This window comes from Rhinolophus sinicus, chromosome 18 (assembly GCF_057876585.1).
Source record: "Rhinolophus sinicus isolate RSI-liver-muscle chromosome 18, RSI-T2T, whole genome shotgun sequence".
NCBI lineage: Eukaryota > Metazoa > Chordata > Mammalia > Chiroptera > Rhinolophidae > Rhinolophus > Rhinolophus sinicus.
In genome coordinates, this window is record NC_142518.1 from 28,664,526 (window position 1) to 28,684,656 (window position 20,131).

At 36.2% G+C, this 20,131-nt stretch overlaps 1 protein-coding gene across 8 annotated transcripts in view; it reads left to right on the plus strand.

Annotated features, from left to right (window-relative positions):
• SYTL5 (synaptotagmin like 5) overlaps positions 1–20,131 on the plus strand; it is a 212,506-nt gene that overhangs the window by 120,424 nt on the left and 71,951 nt on the right. For all 8 annotated transcript variants that reach the window (XM_088794824.1, XM_019747829.3, XM_088794825.1 and 5 more), the window contains exon 3: positions 12,475–12,684. In XM_088794824.1, coding sequence (XP_088650950.1) covers positions 12,475–12,684 — 210 coding nt within the window. The remainder of the gene's footprint in view (positions 1–12,474; positions 12,685–20,131) is intronic.

Sequence of the window (20,131 nt, forward strand, 5' to 3'; positions counted from 1 at the left end):
GGTCAGGACTCGCCCCCACCCCACCCCACCCCAAGGTAGGTCAGTTCAGAAGGGAAGATTTAATTAAGCAAATACCAACTATATTCTTGGGGAAATAGGCAATTTATTTCTAGGGAAATATAAGTGAAAACTTCATTAACAAAACTGACTTCTCTAACATTTTAGACTTCAGGCAATGGCCAATTTATATCAACAATTTACATGACTGTTCCTATATTAATAGGAGTTATGGTTTAATTGATTTAAATTAGATAAGATTAGGCTGACATGCATTTAGTAATTTTTCTAATCATCGTTTCATTGCAGAGTAATTAAGCATAACTGCTAAGCATTTTATGCAAATGTCTAAAATTAAAACTTACACAACAAAGGATTTTTTAAAAGTTTGTAAGATCATTAATGCATTAGGCTCTATGAAGGGCATCAATGTGTACAATATTTATATCATAAATCCTTAATCCAATTAAATATTTAATATATTTTGATATATTTTCATTATAGAAGTAATATGTGTATTATAGAATATTAGAAAATACATATGGTATGAACTTTAAACACTCACTTAATATCTCTCTTCCCAAAGATAGTTTCCACTTTTGTTGCATTTCCTTCCTAATATTTTTCTGTGTATACATATGTAATTTTCACATAATTGGAACTGTATTATTTATGTAATTTTGTATCCTCTGTTTTTGCTTAACCTTATTTAATGAATGATTTTGATGTCATTAAAAATTCTTTGGAAGCATCATTTTTATTGCCTAGAGAAGATTTCATAACATGGATGTGCAATGTTTTGTTTAATTATTTGTCCTAATTACCATGAACATCCTTATTCTTTAATCTTCTGTCTTAATTTTTATTATATTGTGATTCATATTTTGATTTATATACCCTTTAAATTGAAAAATTGTTTCCAGAAATGTTGTCAATTTCCTCTTCACTAAACCATTGTACCACTGCCGACATCAAAATTATTGTTCTAAGTCATTACTAATTTGATAAAGTAATGTTCTATGTTAATTTGCATTTATGTGGTTATTAGTATTTTTGCATGATTGCTAGCCATTTGTATTTCCTCTCCTGTGAATTTTTTATTCACATAATTTGTCTTTTCGCTATTGGGTGTTAGTGTTATTTCAATATTGATTTATATGAATTCTTTTTGTCATATATTTGGGGAATACATTTCCAAGATTCAGCAAAAATTCATTGAATACTTATATGCAAGGCATAGGAGATGGAGATGAATTAATTTCTAATTTAACAGAAGCAAAATTGTATTTTATTAGATTATGCAAAGTCTCCACTTTTACATGGACTCAAATCAAATATATATATATATATATATATATATATATATATATTCTTTCTGTAAAATATAAATAATTTATATTTTTGACGGACTCTATACACAATTAGTATGTTATAGACAGGATTTGTATTCTTCTCTATTTCTGTGATAGTATCCTTACCATTTATAAGTGTAGAAATTAAGGTAAGTTCAACTCTGGGTGTCAGATAATCAAAATAATAGTACCTTAATTAAGAGAGAAGTTTCTTTTTTTTTTTACCTAGATGAAGTCATGAGGAAAGCAACCCAGGGCTGGTAATGGTGGCTCCGTGCTCATCAGAGGCCCTTGGCCCTCCCAAGTGGTTGCTCTGCCATCTTCAACATGGGCTAACATCTTCAACATGTGGAAATACAAAAATATATATATTCTGACACTTATTAAAATGGTAAAGAAGACTTTATTCAGGACTATTGCAATAGACTTGAAGACTATCCCCCCAAAATTTAAAACAAATAAAAGACTGTGGCAATAGGGGAGAGAGATTAGGCTCAAGTCCAATTACAGCAAAAGCCAATGAGGATTTATAGCCAACAAATAGAATGAGGGGATCAATAAATGGAAAATGACTAAGAGGAAACATTGATGATAGTGGGATTCTTACTAAATTGACTTCTCAGAATTCTTACTGAAGGCAGGCCAGGTTGATATGAGATATCAAGGGTGGGGGATTCTTGTTACACTGATTTAGCAGGATTCTTACTAAATCTGGGTTATGCAGGTTAAAGACAGGGTCCAAGGGCAAGGTCTAATCGAAAAGAGACCCCAGAGGAGCCTGTCCAAACTTTGGTCGAGGAGAGAGTCTTAGTCACACTTTATGGTCCAAGGTGGTTGCTCCAGCTCCAGTCCTCCTGTCCTCATTTCAGTCAGTGGGGAGATGGGCAAAGGGCAAAAAAAGAGACAGGTTCCTTCCCTTAGGGACATTTTTGAGAAGTTTTACATATGACCTTGCTTACATCGCATTGGCTATAATGGCCATACTTAGCTGCTAGGGAGCTTGCATATTTAGCTGGGAAATGTAATCATTATTCTGGGTGGCCATGTTCCCAATTCACATTTAGGTGTTTATTGGTATAAAAGAGTAGAAGGAATATTTCTTAATGCCTTCCACCTTTTTCACCAAGCCCCCTAACCCCCCTCCCATCTGGCAACCATCCGTTTGTTCTCTGTATCTATGAGTCTATTTCTGTTTTGTTTGTTCATTTCTTTTGTCCTTTAGATTCCACATATAAGTGAGATCATATGGTATTTGTCTGACTTATTTTACTTAGCATAATACCCTTTAGGTTCATCCATGGCATTAATAGTGAAAGAATAATATGATAAGGCTAAAGAAGGGAGTCGATACAGGCATATATAGGCTGAGCAGGAAGGAGATGATGAAGGTTACTGATGGGCAAGGTGTGAGGGATTTTAAACTGTCATCCACATCCTTAGAGCTCTGATTATAGAATCATTTATAATCAGCAGGTCAGTTAACTTAACCTTGAGAATGAGTGGGTCATTTGTTCATGATCTGTGTAAGCATCTACATTTTGAAAACCATAGCTCTCCAACACTGATAAATGCAAAGATGAGTAAGAATTGTATGTGCTTGTTAAATAAAATTAAGTAAAAATAATAATCAATACCAAAACAAATCATGCATCTTATGGATCAGATTTATTTATGGCTTAGCACAAACCTCATCTTCCTTTTTATAGAATCTGAAAGCAATTCACGGTCAGTGGTAATTTTCAGTGAAGGATATAAGGAGAAAAAATATGGCACGTAAAGAAAACATTTATATTCATCCTTGATGAATATCAAAGAAATGGTGACTTGACATTTCTTGTACCATATGCTGATACTGAATATGAGGAAAACTGCTGGAAGTGTGTTTTGTAATAACCTTTATGAAGATATGTGTCCCCATAAACATCACCTAAAGAGGTAAAATGGGAAAAATTAAGTTCTGATAACTGTCTTTGATGAGCGCACAACTCCTTTCTGGCTGCATTTAAAATAATTTAGTTGACGCAAATTCAATTTAGAGACATTTTAGAAATAAAATTCATGTATTTATAATATATATATATATATATATATATATATATATATATATATATATATGTATTCAGCAGCAGAAATAGTTTTAAAGAATTTTTCAAGGGCAACGTGTTCTCTTTAAATTACCTTTTTTTATGTACAAATGCCCAATTTCTTCCCATCCAGTCACTTTTATCCTTGCATTGTCATAGCAGTAATCTTTAAAAGCCCTATTGAAGTTCAGCTTTCCTACTTCTTGCTTTACTGATTCTGTCTCCACCCCTCGTTTTTTTGTAAGCTCTGAAGTTTATTCTTCTAAATCTTTTTTATTCTCTTTTAATTTCTTGTGTTTTATTTTTTTTTTTCAGGGGATCACTTTGTAAGTTATATAAATGTCTGTCTACTTCCTCTTTTTCTAAGTAATTTACCATATTGATAGCAGGACTTCTCTGCGGTTTTTTATAATCTAGAAAGTTATCCTTTGGGTTTCAGATTAGTAAAACACATCATTGTTCCTTGTTGGGCCAGGAAATTGAGATTATAGTTATTTCAAGGTATTTCCAGGTGGAAGACTTGGTTTGCTAATTACATATGCGATCAATTTCTGCTATGATTTTGAGACTACAGGTATTCTTTGGCGATATTGTGGGTTCCATTCTAGACCACCACAATAAAGCGAATCACTTTTTTTTTTTGCTGGTGGAATGTCTTACCTTCATCTTGTAAAGAAATGCCAAGACTTGTGGAGCCCATAAAAGTGAAACGTAATAAAACGAGGTGTGCCTTTATACTTAATAAACAATTGCCTGTCTGTTCACATGGCTTTGTGGAAGGATCTAGTGTATTCCTAGGAGCCAAGTGTTTTGCTGCCAAGAAGTATTTTGCGTCATCTGCAGACAGGAAGATTTCACAATGCCCTCTTTCCCTGAGACAATTTGTAAACACTCGAAATTGGTACCATTCACAAGATTTTTTTTTTTTTAATCTAGACGAGAGTTCTTTCAATCCTGTTCCTTAATACTTTCTCTGAAGTCGCTTTCTATCTAGGCAAAACTTTCCCCCAACTCTCAAATGCTTTTGATTCTTTTTAGTAGCCTTAGATTTGAGAACTAATCAAAAGCTCTATAAAGTTGATTAGGACCAGAATGGTGTGTTTGTTGAAGAAAGCTCCACTGGGGAATGTTTGCCCTGAGAGACTCTGTGATAAGAGGCCACTTGGGCCGGCACCATTTGCTGGGAGAAGCGGGATGGGCAGAAGAAACCCTTTGTGTTTACTGAGGCATAACTTGGAGTGGGCTCAGCATGGCTTTGTACAAAAAGGAAAGAAATAGCAGCCGTTAATAATACAGTGTTCTTTCTGAGCAAAAAGTATTTTAATAGATTGAGAGCCAACAAGAGGAGTCTGACGTTGAGGAAGAGTGCAGGTTTTGGAATATAAAATTCTGGATCTGATTCCTAACTGCACCGCTTCATAACCCGCGAACCACAGCAAGTTTCCTTTCTGAGATTCCACCTTTTATCTATAAAATGGTAATCATAATGTTTTTCTCATGGATTACTGTCAAATGACATGACATGTTAAACAAAGTGCCTGTCATTATTTTGGCTAAGTGTTGTGATGGGTAGGTTTCAATAATAGGTCCTGCACACAGAAGCTACAATCAAAATGAAAAGGTCATATTTTTATATTCAGAGTACAGAAAGGAAGTCTGGTGACCCCTGAATTTTCCATAGGCAAATAAGAAATAGCCCCAGTGTTGATGGCATGGCCTCTGGATGTGAAAAAATCAGGAGTGCTAAGAGGTATGCAGCCATTGACATCAAGCTGCTGTGACATTATTCTGCCTGAATACATTATTTCAAGTGGTGTTTGTCTCATTGTTTCTGGTTTGACAGTATTTTTCATCAGTCCCTGTGAGTTTGCTCTCTTAAAGGAATATGAAACTAGCTGGAGACGAGGACTCGGCTTGCAGGCGTTGTCGCAGAGGTTGAAGCAGAATCTGATAACATCTCTGCAAGTGAATAATAAAAAGAGCTAATATTTACTGACTTCTTACTGTATTAATTGGGAAATAGACTTCGCTTTGGGTTATATAATAATGGTTTAAATGAGATGGAAATACATTGCCCTCAAATGGAAAAGTCTCCGTTGGCAGCTTTGTGATACTGTGGTGGTAGCTCCATTTTAGCATGGGTCTAGGCACCTTTTCTTTGGTTGCTCCAACTTCTGGAGAGTTTAGCTCTTGATCCAAGGTGGCTCACCCCTATTTTCTGTCCCAGCCTCCCAGCCTCTGGAAAGGAAGAAGGGTTCAAGGGAAAGGGAGCCTTTTCCCATCGGGGCATGACTGAGAGGTTGTCTATGTCATTTCTGATCATATCACACTGGCCAACATTCAGTCTCATGACAAAATTTAAATACAGGGGACACTGAGAAGTACAGTCTTTATTCTGAGTGGTCGTGAGCCTAGCTAGGCATTCCACTAATAGAGAAGGGGAGAACAGCTATTGGGAGACATATACCAGATCGTCTATTCCAAAATTAGTATGTGTCAAGTTGTACTTCACACTTAATGCTCACAATGACATTATCTTACTTAATGATCACAACAAGCTTATGAGGTTGTAACTATTGTTATTATTATTATTATTATTATTATTTTTACAGAGGGAGTATTTTGAGACACAGAAAGGTTAGGTCTCCTGAAGTCTTGAGACATAGACAGGTTAAGTAATTTTCTTAAAGTCTCAAGTGAAATAAATGGTAAGGTGAGGATTTGAATCCAAGCTGTCTGACTTTAGAGTCCTATTTTCTGGGCCACTAGTACCATGTTTCCCCAAAAATAAGACCTAACCGGACAGTCAGCTCTAATGCGTCTTTTGGAGTAAAAATTAATATAAGACCCCGTCTTATTTTACTATAATATAAGACCGGATATAATATAAAATAAAATGTAATATAATGTAATATGATATATAATATAATTAATATAATACCCAGTCTTATTTCACTATAATATAAGACTGGGTCTTACATTAATTTTTGCTCCAAAGGACGCATTAGAGCTGATTGTCCATTTAGGTCTTATTTTCAGGGAAACACGGTATATAGTCCTTGCTTGCTCATTCTCTCTCTTGAGCCTTCATGTGCTCTTCTAGATGTGAGATTGGAGATTGTTTAAAGGCATCAAGGAATCAGAGATGTTTTTTGAATTGTTATCTATGGCTTCCTCTTCTAGGCACCTAATTGCTTCTATTCTAAAATGCCTATCTTATTTGGTGCAAAATAGTGTTTAGTACAATTGGGACTAGACTGGGTAACAAAAGAAAAATGCCACACAAATGTGACAGGAATTTTAATGAAAGCAATTCCTGATTTGAAAGGAATGTGTCTATGCAAAGATAAAGCAAGCAGTCTTTGTAATGTATTGAACATTTTTGATGATAGAATAGAAAAAACGAATTCAATATATCACCAGAATATAGAAAAGATTTTGTTATTTAACTACAGTTAACATAGTTCATCTTTTCAGTATTTAAGATTTCAATTACATATGGGTCATCAATTCACATGTTACTATGAATATATCTGTGTAGCAACAAGGAAACATAAAGAATAAACTGATGTTTTAAAATGCTAGAGCATCCTGAGCTTATGTCAAATGAAGGATTGGTGTTAGCTGGAATTAAATGTCTTCGGTAGCTTTTTTCTTTTTCTCTGTATTCTTCATCAGTTTTTAACAGTTGATTTTGGGCCATATTTATCTCTACTACAATTTTTCTTCCACCTCCTATACTCTTTGCTCCTCTTCAGACAAGAAAAAAATAGGGGAAATGGTTAGATTTTTAATATTTTGAGGAATCAAAATAGCTTTGCTTGCCAGAAGGTCTAAGATGGCAGATTAGGTAAGTGCTATTTCTGCTGCCTCCCAGGATCACATCAAAATTACAACTGAATCATAGAACAGTCAGCTTCAAGAATCATCTGAAGACGAGCTGAGCAGAACCCCTATAACTAAGGATATAAAGAAGAGGCCACATTGAGACTGAAAATTTTTTTTAAAGAGTTAAAAAATAGTTTTGCTTACTGAACAAAAGTATAGGAATTAGCTTAAGGAGATGAAATAAATCCTGAGAATTCTTGCGAAGTAATTGAGAGCTTTCTGTAGTTTTCTCAGGCTTGTATTACTTTTTCAAAGTGCGTTTGATCTAAATTTAAGCCAATTTTAATTTGACCTTCTTCCTAGTGGATCTAACATTGTACATTTTTTTAAATCTTCTCATTCTCTTTTTAATAAAGATGGCTTCAGGTCGGGCTGGTGGCTCAGGTGGTTGGAGCGCTGTGCTCCTAATGCTGAGGTTGCTGGTTCAATTCCCACATGGGCCAGTGAACTGCGCCCTCTACAGCTAAGATTGTGAACAACAGCTCTCCCTGGAGCTGGGCTGCTGTGTGCTGCCAGGAGAGGCCGGTGGCCAGCATAAGTGGCTGGCAGCTGGCGAGAGCTGCCATGAGCTGCTGTGAGCGGCCAACCGACTGCCTCAGCCAGGAGGAGCGCAAGGCTCCTAATACCAGCATGGGCCAGGTTGCTGTGTCCTACACAACTGCACTGAGAAACAATGGCTTGAACCGGAGTGGGGTGGCGGGGAGGCAGGAAAGGAAGAGAGGGGGAATGATGGCTTCATATTGTAAAGGCTTCTATAATTCACAAAGCACACTACCATACTTTATTGCCTCTGGCTATCACAAACATCCTCGGAGGAAGATAGGAAAGGAATCATTATCTTCATTTTGAGGTTAAAGTAGCTGAGACCCAGTAGAGGTTAAGTGGACTGCCCAGTGATACCCAGCAAGTAACATAGTTGAGTTTTTCTTCCTCCCTCCCTCTCTCCATTTCTCCTCTGTCACTTGCTAGCTTTTACTTATGATTTTTTATTCATTCAACTAAATGGTATCTATTATGTTCCAGCCATTATGTGCTTTAAAATTCAAAGCTGAACAAAACAGATAAAGTTTTGCCCTCATGGATATTACAGAGGAATTGGCAAGACGAACATTAAACCAGTTAAAAATAGCCAGTAAAGGTACAATGAAAAATTATGGTATGTGCTGTGAAGAAAAAGAACACGAGTGAGAATAAGATGTGAATCTGCTACAGATTTGGTGGTCAGAGAAAGCCTCTCTGAGAGAGCAGCAATAAAGCTGAAATAAAAAGGATAGGTGGGAGCCAGCCAGGTGAAGCACTAGGCTGTATGTTCATCAGCCAGGACAGGCTGAGATGCTGCAATAAGAACCTCGAATTCTTAGTGGCTTAAAACAATGAAGGTTTATTTATCTCTCATGCTGCATGTCCATAAGCGGATGGCTGGGAATTGTAACTCATGGCATCCTCAGACCAGGACCCAGACTTACAGAACAGACACTATTTGGGATATTGCCATTCTCTATCCAAAGAACAGGGATATGTGGCAAACCAAACCCTCACTCTTACAGCTTTTACCTGGAATCATATACCACATTTCATGGACCAACGCCAGTCACATGACCACAGCTAATGTCAAGAAAGCAGGGAAGTGCAGTTCCAACTTGTTCCACTTTTCCAGCCTCCTTTGCAGCTAGCTAGTCATCGTGGTATGACACTGTCTAGCTAAGGAACCCTAAGGAGAAGTCTGATGGGACGACTTCCGAGTCAATTTTTGCTTTCCTGTTAAGAGACAGGTGCAACTGACACCTCTTGCCCCTTCTTTCTGCCTTAAATGGGGATCCTGTGCTGCAACTGCCTGGCCATTTTGTATAAGAATGATAAACCACACCTTGAAGATAGGGGACCATCAGGAAGAAAGGATGAAAGGAATCGTTAAATGACCTGATTTTGTAGCTGAACTAATGCAAGCAGCTGCCTCATTCTGGATTTCTCGTTATGTGGGGGTTAAAATGAAACCAATATTTAAAGCCTGTTACTTTTAAACCAGAAGCATTTCTAGCTTATGTAGATGAGTGAGATGAACAGATACTGTGCTTACAACCCAGAAACTCACCTTTCTCAGATATGTTGGAGACTGGGCCACCAATGCAGGAACCAAATGAGGTCCACATTGCTTTGTAAGTGCTGGCTAGTTAAGCAGGGAAAAGATATCCCCATGCTATTCCTCTCTTCTAGCTCCCTATGCTTCCCTGTTTCCTTGGCACTAACTCTCCAGTTGCACATTTTCTTTTCCTGGTTGCAATTACCCTCTTTTGTCCTCTTCTTGACTATCTAAAAATGGCTGCATCCACTTAGTGTAAAATATCCTAGACATGATTGAATTAGGTCAGCTTCTATGAGGGATTTGAAAAACCAATAAGCCACTTAGTATTTTGTGCCAGCCTATGGAGTTCTGCCCATCTTTTCCCACATGTTTCAGAGATAGCTTCCAGACTCTGTGGGACAATTAGCACCAATTGCCTTAGGAATTCCCCAACTAGTGTGTTTGGAACTTTAAGTTTTTGCCTCCCTGTGGCCTGGTTTATACGGAGCCCCATTTCTTTTCAGACTCTAGATCTGTGAACTAGGTGAAACCTGGTTGCTAAATAAAGCACTGTTAGTAGAGCACAAAGAAAGATGCAATGTAAATGTTTGATTTCATGGCCATAATTTATCCAAGTGGTCTCACCCATTCTAGTTTATGTGGTTAAACTTCAGGCACCTAATCATAGAATTTTTTCCAGAAGGGAATTTGCCTCTGGAATATCCTGGAGTACCCCATTTTCTCAGTTTATTGTTCTTTGGCTCCCCCAGCTTACTCAATAGGACTGCTGTCTAGGATTACTGTCTTTGTTCTACTCATTTTGATCACTTTGTTTCTTTATAATTGTTGCACAAATTGTTACAGATTTTGAATAGGCAGTGTTTTATTTTTCCTGTGCCCTGAGGTGTTCAAATGTCTGTTGTGTTTCTCCAAATAATACAGTTGTGGTCTTCAAATAAGAACTTATTCTGTTATTTTAAAGCTTGTAGCTTTTACAAGTTTTCAAAAGTAAATCCTGTGGAGCTTTTCTTACACTCAATTTCATGAGCCATTTATCATGGAAAAAGGGACATGAGGGTACTTTGTAAACTCTAAATCAGGGATTAGGAAAGCATTTGTTGTGGGTTGCTGTCATTTGTATTTAGATAGACAAGAGAATAAGGACTTCAGAGTGCTCTGTATGGCTGCCTGTTGCAACACATGAATCATCTTGCATTTGTCCTCTTCTCAACTAATATCAAGGATAATGGGAATCCTTAGTAGATGTCCTGTTTTGACTAATTTTTGTCTCTGAATATCAATGCCAACCACACAATAGGCCCTCAATAAAGACTCGTTGGATGAATGAATGAGACAGTGAATTTAAGGTTTTGGAAATTTTACTCCTCACTTAAATTCCCCATTTATGAACTTTCATTAAACAAGGAATTAAAAGATCTGGTTTCTGGTTTTATCTATACTGTGTACTATCTTTAACATGAGACACATAATACCTCACAAGTGAGTTTGAAGGCCCAAAAGAGATAATGAATAGTTTTAAACATTTAAATACCTTTCAACCTAGCATGAAATTGGGTCCTGAACAATATATATAAGAAACCAAAGACATTGTTACAACCTTTGGAAGGATGCTAGTCTAGTCAGGTATAACAAAGCGCAGTACCACAAATGTAAAAGGAGATGGTATGAGATGTGTGGGATGATTCTGGGATGTTGTTTTTGTGGAACACAGAAATGTTATGTTGAAGAAGGGATTGGAGATAGATAGCATAAAGGAATGGCATGTTTGTGAAGCATTTAAGTGGGGATGAGCCTATCTTCTAGAGTAGTGTTTTTCCAGATTTGGAAGTATATTAGAATAAATAGGGAAGCTTTAAAAAATACCGTTGTGTAGGCTACATCCCAAACCAATTACATCAGACTCTGTGGGGGTGAGACTTGGGAATCAGTGTTTTTAAAAATATTCCAGTGTATAGTCACATTTGAAAACAAATATTCCAAAGCTGTGCTTCTCAAACTTCAATCACCTAGAGATTTTGTGAAAATACAGAATCTGATCCAGTAGGTCTGAGGTGGAGCCTGAGTTGCTGCATTTCTAATAAGCTCCCAGATGATGCCGGCGCTTCTAGAACAAGGACCACGCTTTGAATACCGTGTTTCCCCGAAAATGAGACCTAACCGGAAAATAAGCCCTAGCAGGGTTTTTCAGGATGACATCCCCCGAACATAAGCCCTAATGCGTCTTTTGGAGCAAAAATTAATATAAGACCCCGTCTTATTTTTGGGGAAACACGGTAGCTATTTTTGAAGTGTATATAAATAGATTACATGTCAGATAGTAAAAGAAGGGACTTGGAAATAGCATTTATTTAGTACCTGTGTGCCAGGAATCATGCTGATAACTTTATATGTATTATCTCACTGAATCTTAAAAACAGTCATGGAAGAATTATTACCCTCATTTTAGAAATGAGGAGACTGAGATTGAGTAGGTAAATCATTGCCTAAGGTTGTACAGCTAGTTCATGATGGAACCTGGATTCAAACATAGGCATGTCTGACAACAAAGCCCATAGGTCATTGGAAATTGTTGGAAACCCTTAAAGGACAAGCAAAAGTGTTTAGATCTGGAAAGGTGGGCAACGTTTTTGTAGCAGACTCTTCCTTGGATGGCTTAAAGAAATTACCCATATTGCCAAATTTTATTTCACACTTTTGCCGCATGTAGTATATCTAGGCAAGTAAAGAACATGGCATTGTGTTTGTCTCTAGATTTGGATTATGTTCCAATGTCACAGTATCAAAGATATCCTGGAGAAGTTAGAATATAATGTGAATAAATACTAACAGTAAAGTAGTAGTGCTCGTGAAGGATGCCAAAATTCAAAAATAAAACACAAACATGTTTTTCAACTATCGATGCCAAGAGATTGTTGATTCTGGAGGGAGAAATTGTATTTTCTGAACGTATTTGGCTCTGACTCCCTAATTCTTTCAAATATTGTTCCAAATGAAAACATCCCTTAAATAAAGATAGTTCTGCTCCTCTGTTGTTGTTGTTGTTTGAGTGATTGTTTTTCTCTCCTTCCAGGAAGCTGAAGAATGAGCTCTTAGAAGCAAAACGTAGAAGTGGGAAAACTCAACAAGACACCAGCAGAGTCTGTGTCCACTGTCAGAGAAACCTGGGCTTAATATTTGACCGAGGAGACCCATGCCAGGCCTGCTCTCTAAGAGTGTGCAGCGAGTGTCGGGTTTCGGGCCTTGATGGCAGCTGGAAGTGCACTGTCTGTGCTAAAGTCGCGTGAGTTTTTTGCCTTTGCTTGGAAAGCCACATTTGATGACTAGTGGGATTGGCATGGGGAAGACAAGAAAGAAAGTGTTTAAAACTTAGGGATAGAATGTAGACTTAAAAATACAGCCCAATCATAGGCTCAGCAATGCCTTGGTAGGGCGCGTGCGTGCAAGGCACGCGCTTGTGTGTGTCTGTGTGAGAGAGAAAGAGAGAACACACACAATATTTTTATTTTTATAAACTCTAAGATAGAGTGATTAGAAGCCTCACAGAATGAGGTTTTTTCTGCATCTGAAAACCACCCGCGAGCTTTCTTCTCTTAGTAGAGGCCCACTTGCTCCACATAGCTTCTCAGAAGGCACAGACCATTCCGCTGAGACATTTGTGGTGACTTGCAAGATGAGTATGAAATAACCCAGCTTGTTTTCCAGATCAGCTGAGGGGCAAAGCTGGAGTAGTTCCTAAATTTCCTCCAAACCTAATTCTTGAGAAAAGATGACGGTTGAGCACCTTTACATTCACCTCTGTGTTTAGCCTGTGGGAGTGCCGTGGCCATGGATTTCACTATGCAAACTTGGGTGCATGTCAAGAATCATTGCTTTCTAAATTCAGTTAAGCTAGAGTCTATGCATGATAGGGTCTCTATTACTCCCGGGGCCTACTAAACTCCATCATTTTGAGAAATCTCCCCCTTCATCAACTGTTAATGTTTTCTCCCTCCCAAGGTCCCTTCATCTCGCTCTACTCTGGGAGGTGCCTAATAATCTCATCTCATGGCAACTAACTCCATGTTGGTCTCTCTTTTTTCTGTGTTTGAGGTGGGGGATACTGGCATCACTTTAGGTTGGGTGGGTTGGTTGGTTTGATTTGGTTTGGTTTGGTTTAGTTTATCTTTTCTAGTCACTAACTCATTCTCTTCTAGGAGTTAAGAGGCTGCATTAGGAAGAAAGTAAATAGTTTAGTAGTGAGTGAGTGACCTTCCATTTCCAAAGTCTCTGAATAAGGACTACTGTGTTCTATTAAGGAGTCCTATATTCAGCGATTGCATTATTTTTCATAAAAGTGATCCTGAATTGAGCAATTCATACTATGTTTCAACATCAGATTGATATAAGCAGTTCTAAAACAAACAATCAAAAAAGAAACATTTAAGTTATCATATTACTTTCTTTGGATACATTACTTTGCTTAAGCAACCGTCTTCAATTCTTTGTACCACATAAGTAAATTCCTTTTAGTACTTCCTGCAATTAGCAAACATCCTTTAACAGAGCTGGGGCAATGAACACTGATGGAATCATTGACATATGGGTTGCAACACAGCCTTTGTGGAATTTGTATTCACTTTCTAAACTGCATTTAGTCATCTACAAAATTAGGATGCAAAAGTAATGCTGGATATTTTCCTATGAAATCAAATTATTTACTTTGGGTATTTCTCTATATACCTATACAGAAAAAGTATCAATAGTGTACTTTGCTTTCTACTTAAAACTAACATGATACATCTGTGACTCAAATAGGTAATGCAAAAGTCGCATTAGACCCTGGACGCTTCTTTTTTTTTCCTTCTTCAGCTAAGACAACAGATGATTTATTGTACACGTCACATTTAGCCACAGCTGAGAACAGAACTTGTCCAGGATGTCACAGGTCCAGAGCAAAGGACTATTTTTGTACGAGAAAATTGGGTCCCTTAAAAAGTGGTCACGAGAAACAGATGGCGATGTATGTTCTGGATCCATTGAGAAGTTCTACACATTAGGCATGCAGTCCAACAATTTGTTCCGGTATCCCTGGCTTCTGGCCTTCCTCATTTCTGCTCCTGTGGCTTCCACAGTTGCACGAGCTAGCAGTTTACTTGGACCTCTGCCTCATTTTTCCCCTTTAGTGCTTCAGCCTGCACATTCACTTTTTCCTCCAGTTGGCTCTCATGGCACGCAGGTATCTAAGAAGATGATGCTAAGGCCGAGAGAGCACTGGACACTTCTTAGAAAACTTGTCTCAGTGTGGGGTAATGGGTTTCTCCAATTCTGCCCCCCTTAATTTAGCATTTCAGAGTTAGATATAAAAGCCCTTCCAGTATAGTGAAATAATGAGTCACAGAGGAAATAAATAAATAGGCAGAATTTCCTCAATTTCAGTTTTGCTTCCACACAGTTTTCCAGGCTCATTCGTCCCTCTCAGCAATTAGTGACCACTGGAAGACAACAAATCAAATTAACAAGAAGCAAAGAAATAGAAATAGGAAAACTTGGAAATAGAGTAGCTCCTCATTTGTTTATGGATACATAAGCACGTGCCCCGCCTCCCATTTTTAAAACTAGAGTTAACTTACACAAAAGGACACAAGTAACAAGTGTACAACAGGGTTTCTCAATTTCAGCATTAGTGATATTTTGGGCATTAGGATTCTCTGTTGGGGTGGGAGGGCTCTTTGCACTGTAAGATGTTTAACAGCATCCGCGGTCTCTACCCACTAGATGCCAATAGCACCCATCTCCCTTTCCAGTTGTTAAATTCCTCCGGATATTGCTAAATGTCCCCTGAAGAGCAGAAGTAGCCCCTGAATGAGAAGCAGCAGTGTGCAGCTTGGCGAGTTATCGTAATTTTTGTGTAACTATGACTCAGGTGAAGAAATGAAGCATTACTAAAGCAGAGAACCGTATGATTTCACTGATATGTGGTATATAAACCAAAAACAACAAAAGAACAAGACAAACAAATGAGAAACAAAAACTCATAGACACAGACAATAGTTTAGTGGTTACCAGAAGGTAAGGGGGGTGGGGGGGGGTGGGAGATGAGGGTAAGGGGGATCGAATATATGGTGATGGAAGGAGAACTGACTCTGGGTGGTGAACACACAATGGGATTTATAGATGATGTAATACAGAACTGTACACCTGAAATCTATGTAATTTTACTAACAATTGTCACCCCAATAAATTTTAAAAAAAAGAAAAAAGAAATGCATTACTAACATCCCAGAAGCCTTTCTCGTTCCTCATCCCAATCACTACTCTCTTTTTATTCCCCAATTATAAGCACTGTCCTGCTAATACCATAGATTAGCGATGGATTTTTTTATACAGCTGCTCCTCAAGTTATGATGAAATTATGTCTGGATAAACACATCGTAAATTGACAAATATTGTAAGTCAAAAATTCATTTAATGCACATAACCTACCGAACATCATAGCTTAGCCTAGCCTACCTTAAACAAGTTCAGAACGCTCACATAGCATACAGATGGGCAAAATCATCTAACACAAAGCCTATTTTATAATAAAGTATTAAATATCTCATGCAGTTTATTATGTGTATCGCTTTTGCACCTTTGTAAATTTGAAACATTGTAAGCGGAAATACCATAAGTTGGGGACCGTCTGTACTTTATATAAATTGAATTATGCAGTGTGTATTTGTTTATAAATTATTTTGGTTAGCATTATATTTGTGAGACTAATCCATTTTTGTTGCAATAGTGGTCATCTATTCATTTTCACTATTTTATGATATTATATTTTATAAATATACAAGGATTTATATACCGTTGTATCAGTGATGGATATTTGAGATGTTTTCAGTTTTCTGCTCTTACAAATAATGTTATTATAAATATTCTTGTGCATGTCTCTTGGTACATATATATGTATTTCTTATGGATATATATACATGGGAGTACAATTCCTGGGTCGTAGAATATGTGTATGTTCAATTTCAGTAGACGGTGCCAAATAGTTTTCCAAAGTGGTTGTGCCAAGTTACCCTCTCACTAGCAAAACATTTTTTACCAGCACTGGGTTTTTGTGCTTTTTTTTCATTTCTGTAATTTTGCTAGGTGCGGAGTGAATTCAATTTGCATTTTCTTTGTTACTAATGAAAAAGACTATTTTCAGTTTACTGAACATCTCTTTTTTGTGAAGTGCTAGTTCAAGTCTCTTGCCTATTGTTTCGATTGGATTGTCTGTCTCTCACTGACTAATTGGAAGGAATTCTTTGTATATTCTGCATACAAGCAGCTACTTGTGTTAAAAAGGTATCTTCTCCCACCTTTTGACTTGCCTTTTCATTTCCTTAATGGTGCCATTTGATAAGCAGAAATCTCTAATTTTTAGCAACTCAATTTGTTCATCTTTTCCTTTATGATTAGTGAGATTTTTCCTGTGTCCTGATAAAGAAAACTTTCTCAAACTCCCAAATCATGAAAATATTCACCTATGTGATCTTTTATAATTGTTATTGTTTTAGCTTTTACCTTTAGACTTACAATATACTTGGAACTGATTTTTGTGTATCGCTGTGAGTTAAGGATTAATTATTATATTTGAATATGGGTATTCACTTGATGCAGCAACATTCATGGAAAAGCCTGTCATTTTTTTCAGTGTTCTACAGTGTCATCTTCACAAATCAAGTATCATTTCTAACCACTCTATTATGTGTCTAATATCATGCCAATGTCACATTATTTTAATTATTGTAGCTTTATAGTAAAATTTTATATTCAGTAGACTTGCCACTTTGTTCTTGTCCAAAATGAGCTGGCTACTCTTGACCTTGGGTATTTTCATATACATTTTAGAATCAACAATTTCCACAAAACAAACCTTACTAGCATTTTTATTGGGATTATATTACATCAGTAGATAGCTTTGTGGGAGAATTGAAATCTTTCAATAATTTTAGTCTCAATCTACAAACACTATGTACCCCTCCATCTATTTAAGTCTTCTGTAATTCCTGTCAATAACATATTATAGTTTCCTGGAATAAGTCTTATGTATTATTACATTTATTTTTAAGTATTTGATTTTTGTTATTATAAATAGTGTCCTTTAAATTTTTTTTCTAATTGTTTTGATATGCAGTTATAGAAATGTAATTAACTTGGGTCATCTGACCTTGTATTTAACCGTCTTATTAAATTCACTTATTAATTATAGCAGTTTCTCCGAAACCTTTTAGATTTTTATTATACACTATAATGTCACCTGTGAAAAATGTTTTATTTTTTATTTTTGGTAACACATCTTTTTTTCTTTTTCTTGCCACATTGCATATTTGTTTTCAACTTTATTTAATTCTGCCTTGTTCCTTATTTGTTTCTTTCCTTTTACCTTCCTTAAATTTAAGTTATTTTTCATTAACAGCTTTTTGATACAGATGCTTAGACACTTAATTTTTTTAGCCTTTGCTCTTTTTTAACATATGCATTTTTTTTAACATATGCATTTAAGGATTGAATTTTCCTGTTTTCACTACTTTAGCTGCATCCCACACATTTTTATATCAATTATTCTTATGGTACACATTTCATTCTATATTCTGATTTCCATTGTGATCTTTTTCTTTAACCATGAGTTATTTATAATTGTCTTTCTATACTTTTAAATTTGTGGGGATTTTTCTGTATCTCTTTTTGGTATTGAATTCTAGCTTAATTCTACTGTGGCCAGAGAACATACTCTGTATGATTTCAATATTTGAAATTCAACCTAGCAAATAGTCAGTTGTATTAAATGTTTCCTATGTCCTTGGAAAAAAATGAATTCTGCAGTTGTTGATTTGAATATCTTAGATATGTCTATTAAATGATATTTGTTAATTGTGTTGTCCAAATCTTCCATATCCTTACTGATATTTTATCTACATATTCTATCTAATGTTAAGAGAGATATATACTAACCTCTCTCAGTAATTGTTACGGATTTTCTACTTTTCCTTTTAGTTCTGTTAATATTTGCTTTATATATATTAGAGTTATAGTCTTGAGTACTTAAATATCTAAGATTGGGAGATTTTATGGGTGTATAGAAACCTTTGTAATTATGAAAAATCCTTCCTTATTTCTAGTTATTATTTTTTCCTTGAAATTTACCTTGTTTGTAATTAGTATGTCTACAACAGCTTTCTTTGGGTTAGTTCATGCTTGGTAAATTCTCTTTTACCCATTTCTTTCAGCTGTTCTGTTTCCTTATATTTAAGGTGTGTCTCTTGTCAGCAGTATATAATTTTGTGAGTGTGTGTGTTGTAAATCCTGTCCAACAGTTGTTGTCATTTAATTAGGATATTTGTAGTAATTACATTACTCATATATTTTACTTAAAATCTGTCACCTATTTACATGCTCTCTCTTCATCCCATCTGTTCTGTTCTTTTTTCTCCATTTGTTTGCCTTCTTTTAGGTTGTCTAAGTATTATATTTTTCTCCTCTGTTATTTTTACATTTTATCACTCAACTAATGATTATGCTAGAGGTTACAACATACATTCTTTATTTATTAAACTCTAATATAAATTAGAACTTTTTGTACTTCCAAGACAATACCAGGACCTTAAAATCTTTTAACTCCCTTTACTCCCCTTCTAGTGCTATTGTTGTATAGTTTAAATATCCATATATGTATCTATACCTATATACAGTTGCACAAACACATATTTGTATTTGTATTTATTCATACACATACACTTTATCTTAGTTTATTCAGGCAGCTACAGCAGCACACCATCAACTGGGTGGCTTATAAACAACAGTAATTTACTTCTCACAGTTCTGGAGACTGAGAATTCCATGATCAAGTTTTTGGCAGATTTATTGTCTGGTGAGGGCCTGTCTCCTGGATCATAGTCAGTTGTCTTCTCACTGTGTCCTCACACAGTGAAAGGTTCAAGGAAGCTCTCTGGGTTCTCTCTTATAAGGGCAGCAATCACTTCCCAAATGCTCCATCTCCACATACCATTAAATTGGGGATTATGTTTCAACATATGAATTATGTGGAAGACAGAAACAGTCAGTCTATAATTTAGTTAATCCCACATGATATTATTGTTATCTTATAGTCATTGTTCACTTGGATTTACTACACAGTTACTCTTTTCATTGCTCTATATTTTTTGTTACTACATCTCTATGTTTCTATCTGGGATAATTGTCCTTCTGCCTAAGCGGTACCGTTTAGTATTTCCTTCAGTGTACTTCTGCTATTGATGGATACTCTCAATTTTTGTTTTTATGAGTATGGCTTTATTTCACTCTTAATTTTCAAACATGTTTTTGCTGGTCATTGAATTCTAGATTAGGAATTATTAACTTTCAGTAATTTGAAGGTATTACTATTACTCATTCTATTTGCTTCTAGTGGCTAGTGTTTCTATTAAGAAATCAGATGTCACTATATTGTTGCTCCTTTGAAGGTAATGATATTTTTTCTTTGACTGCCTTTAATATTTTTCCCTTTCCTGTCGGGTTTTCAACAGTTACTATACCATGCCTAGGTCTGATTTTCATTGTATTTATCCATCTTGGGGTTTCTAGCATGTCTTAAATCTGCACCTATTAATGTCTTTTGTCATATTTGAAATTTTCTCAGATAATATCTCTTCACATATCGCTTGTTCCCCAACTTCTCTCTCCTCTACTCCAGGTACTCCAAATACATATCTTAGTTC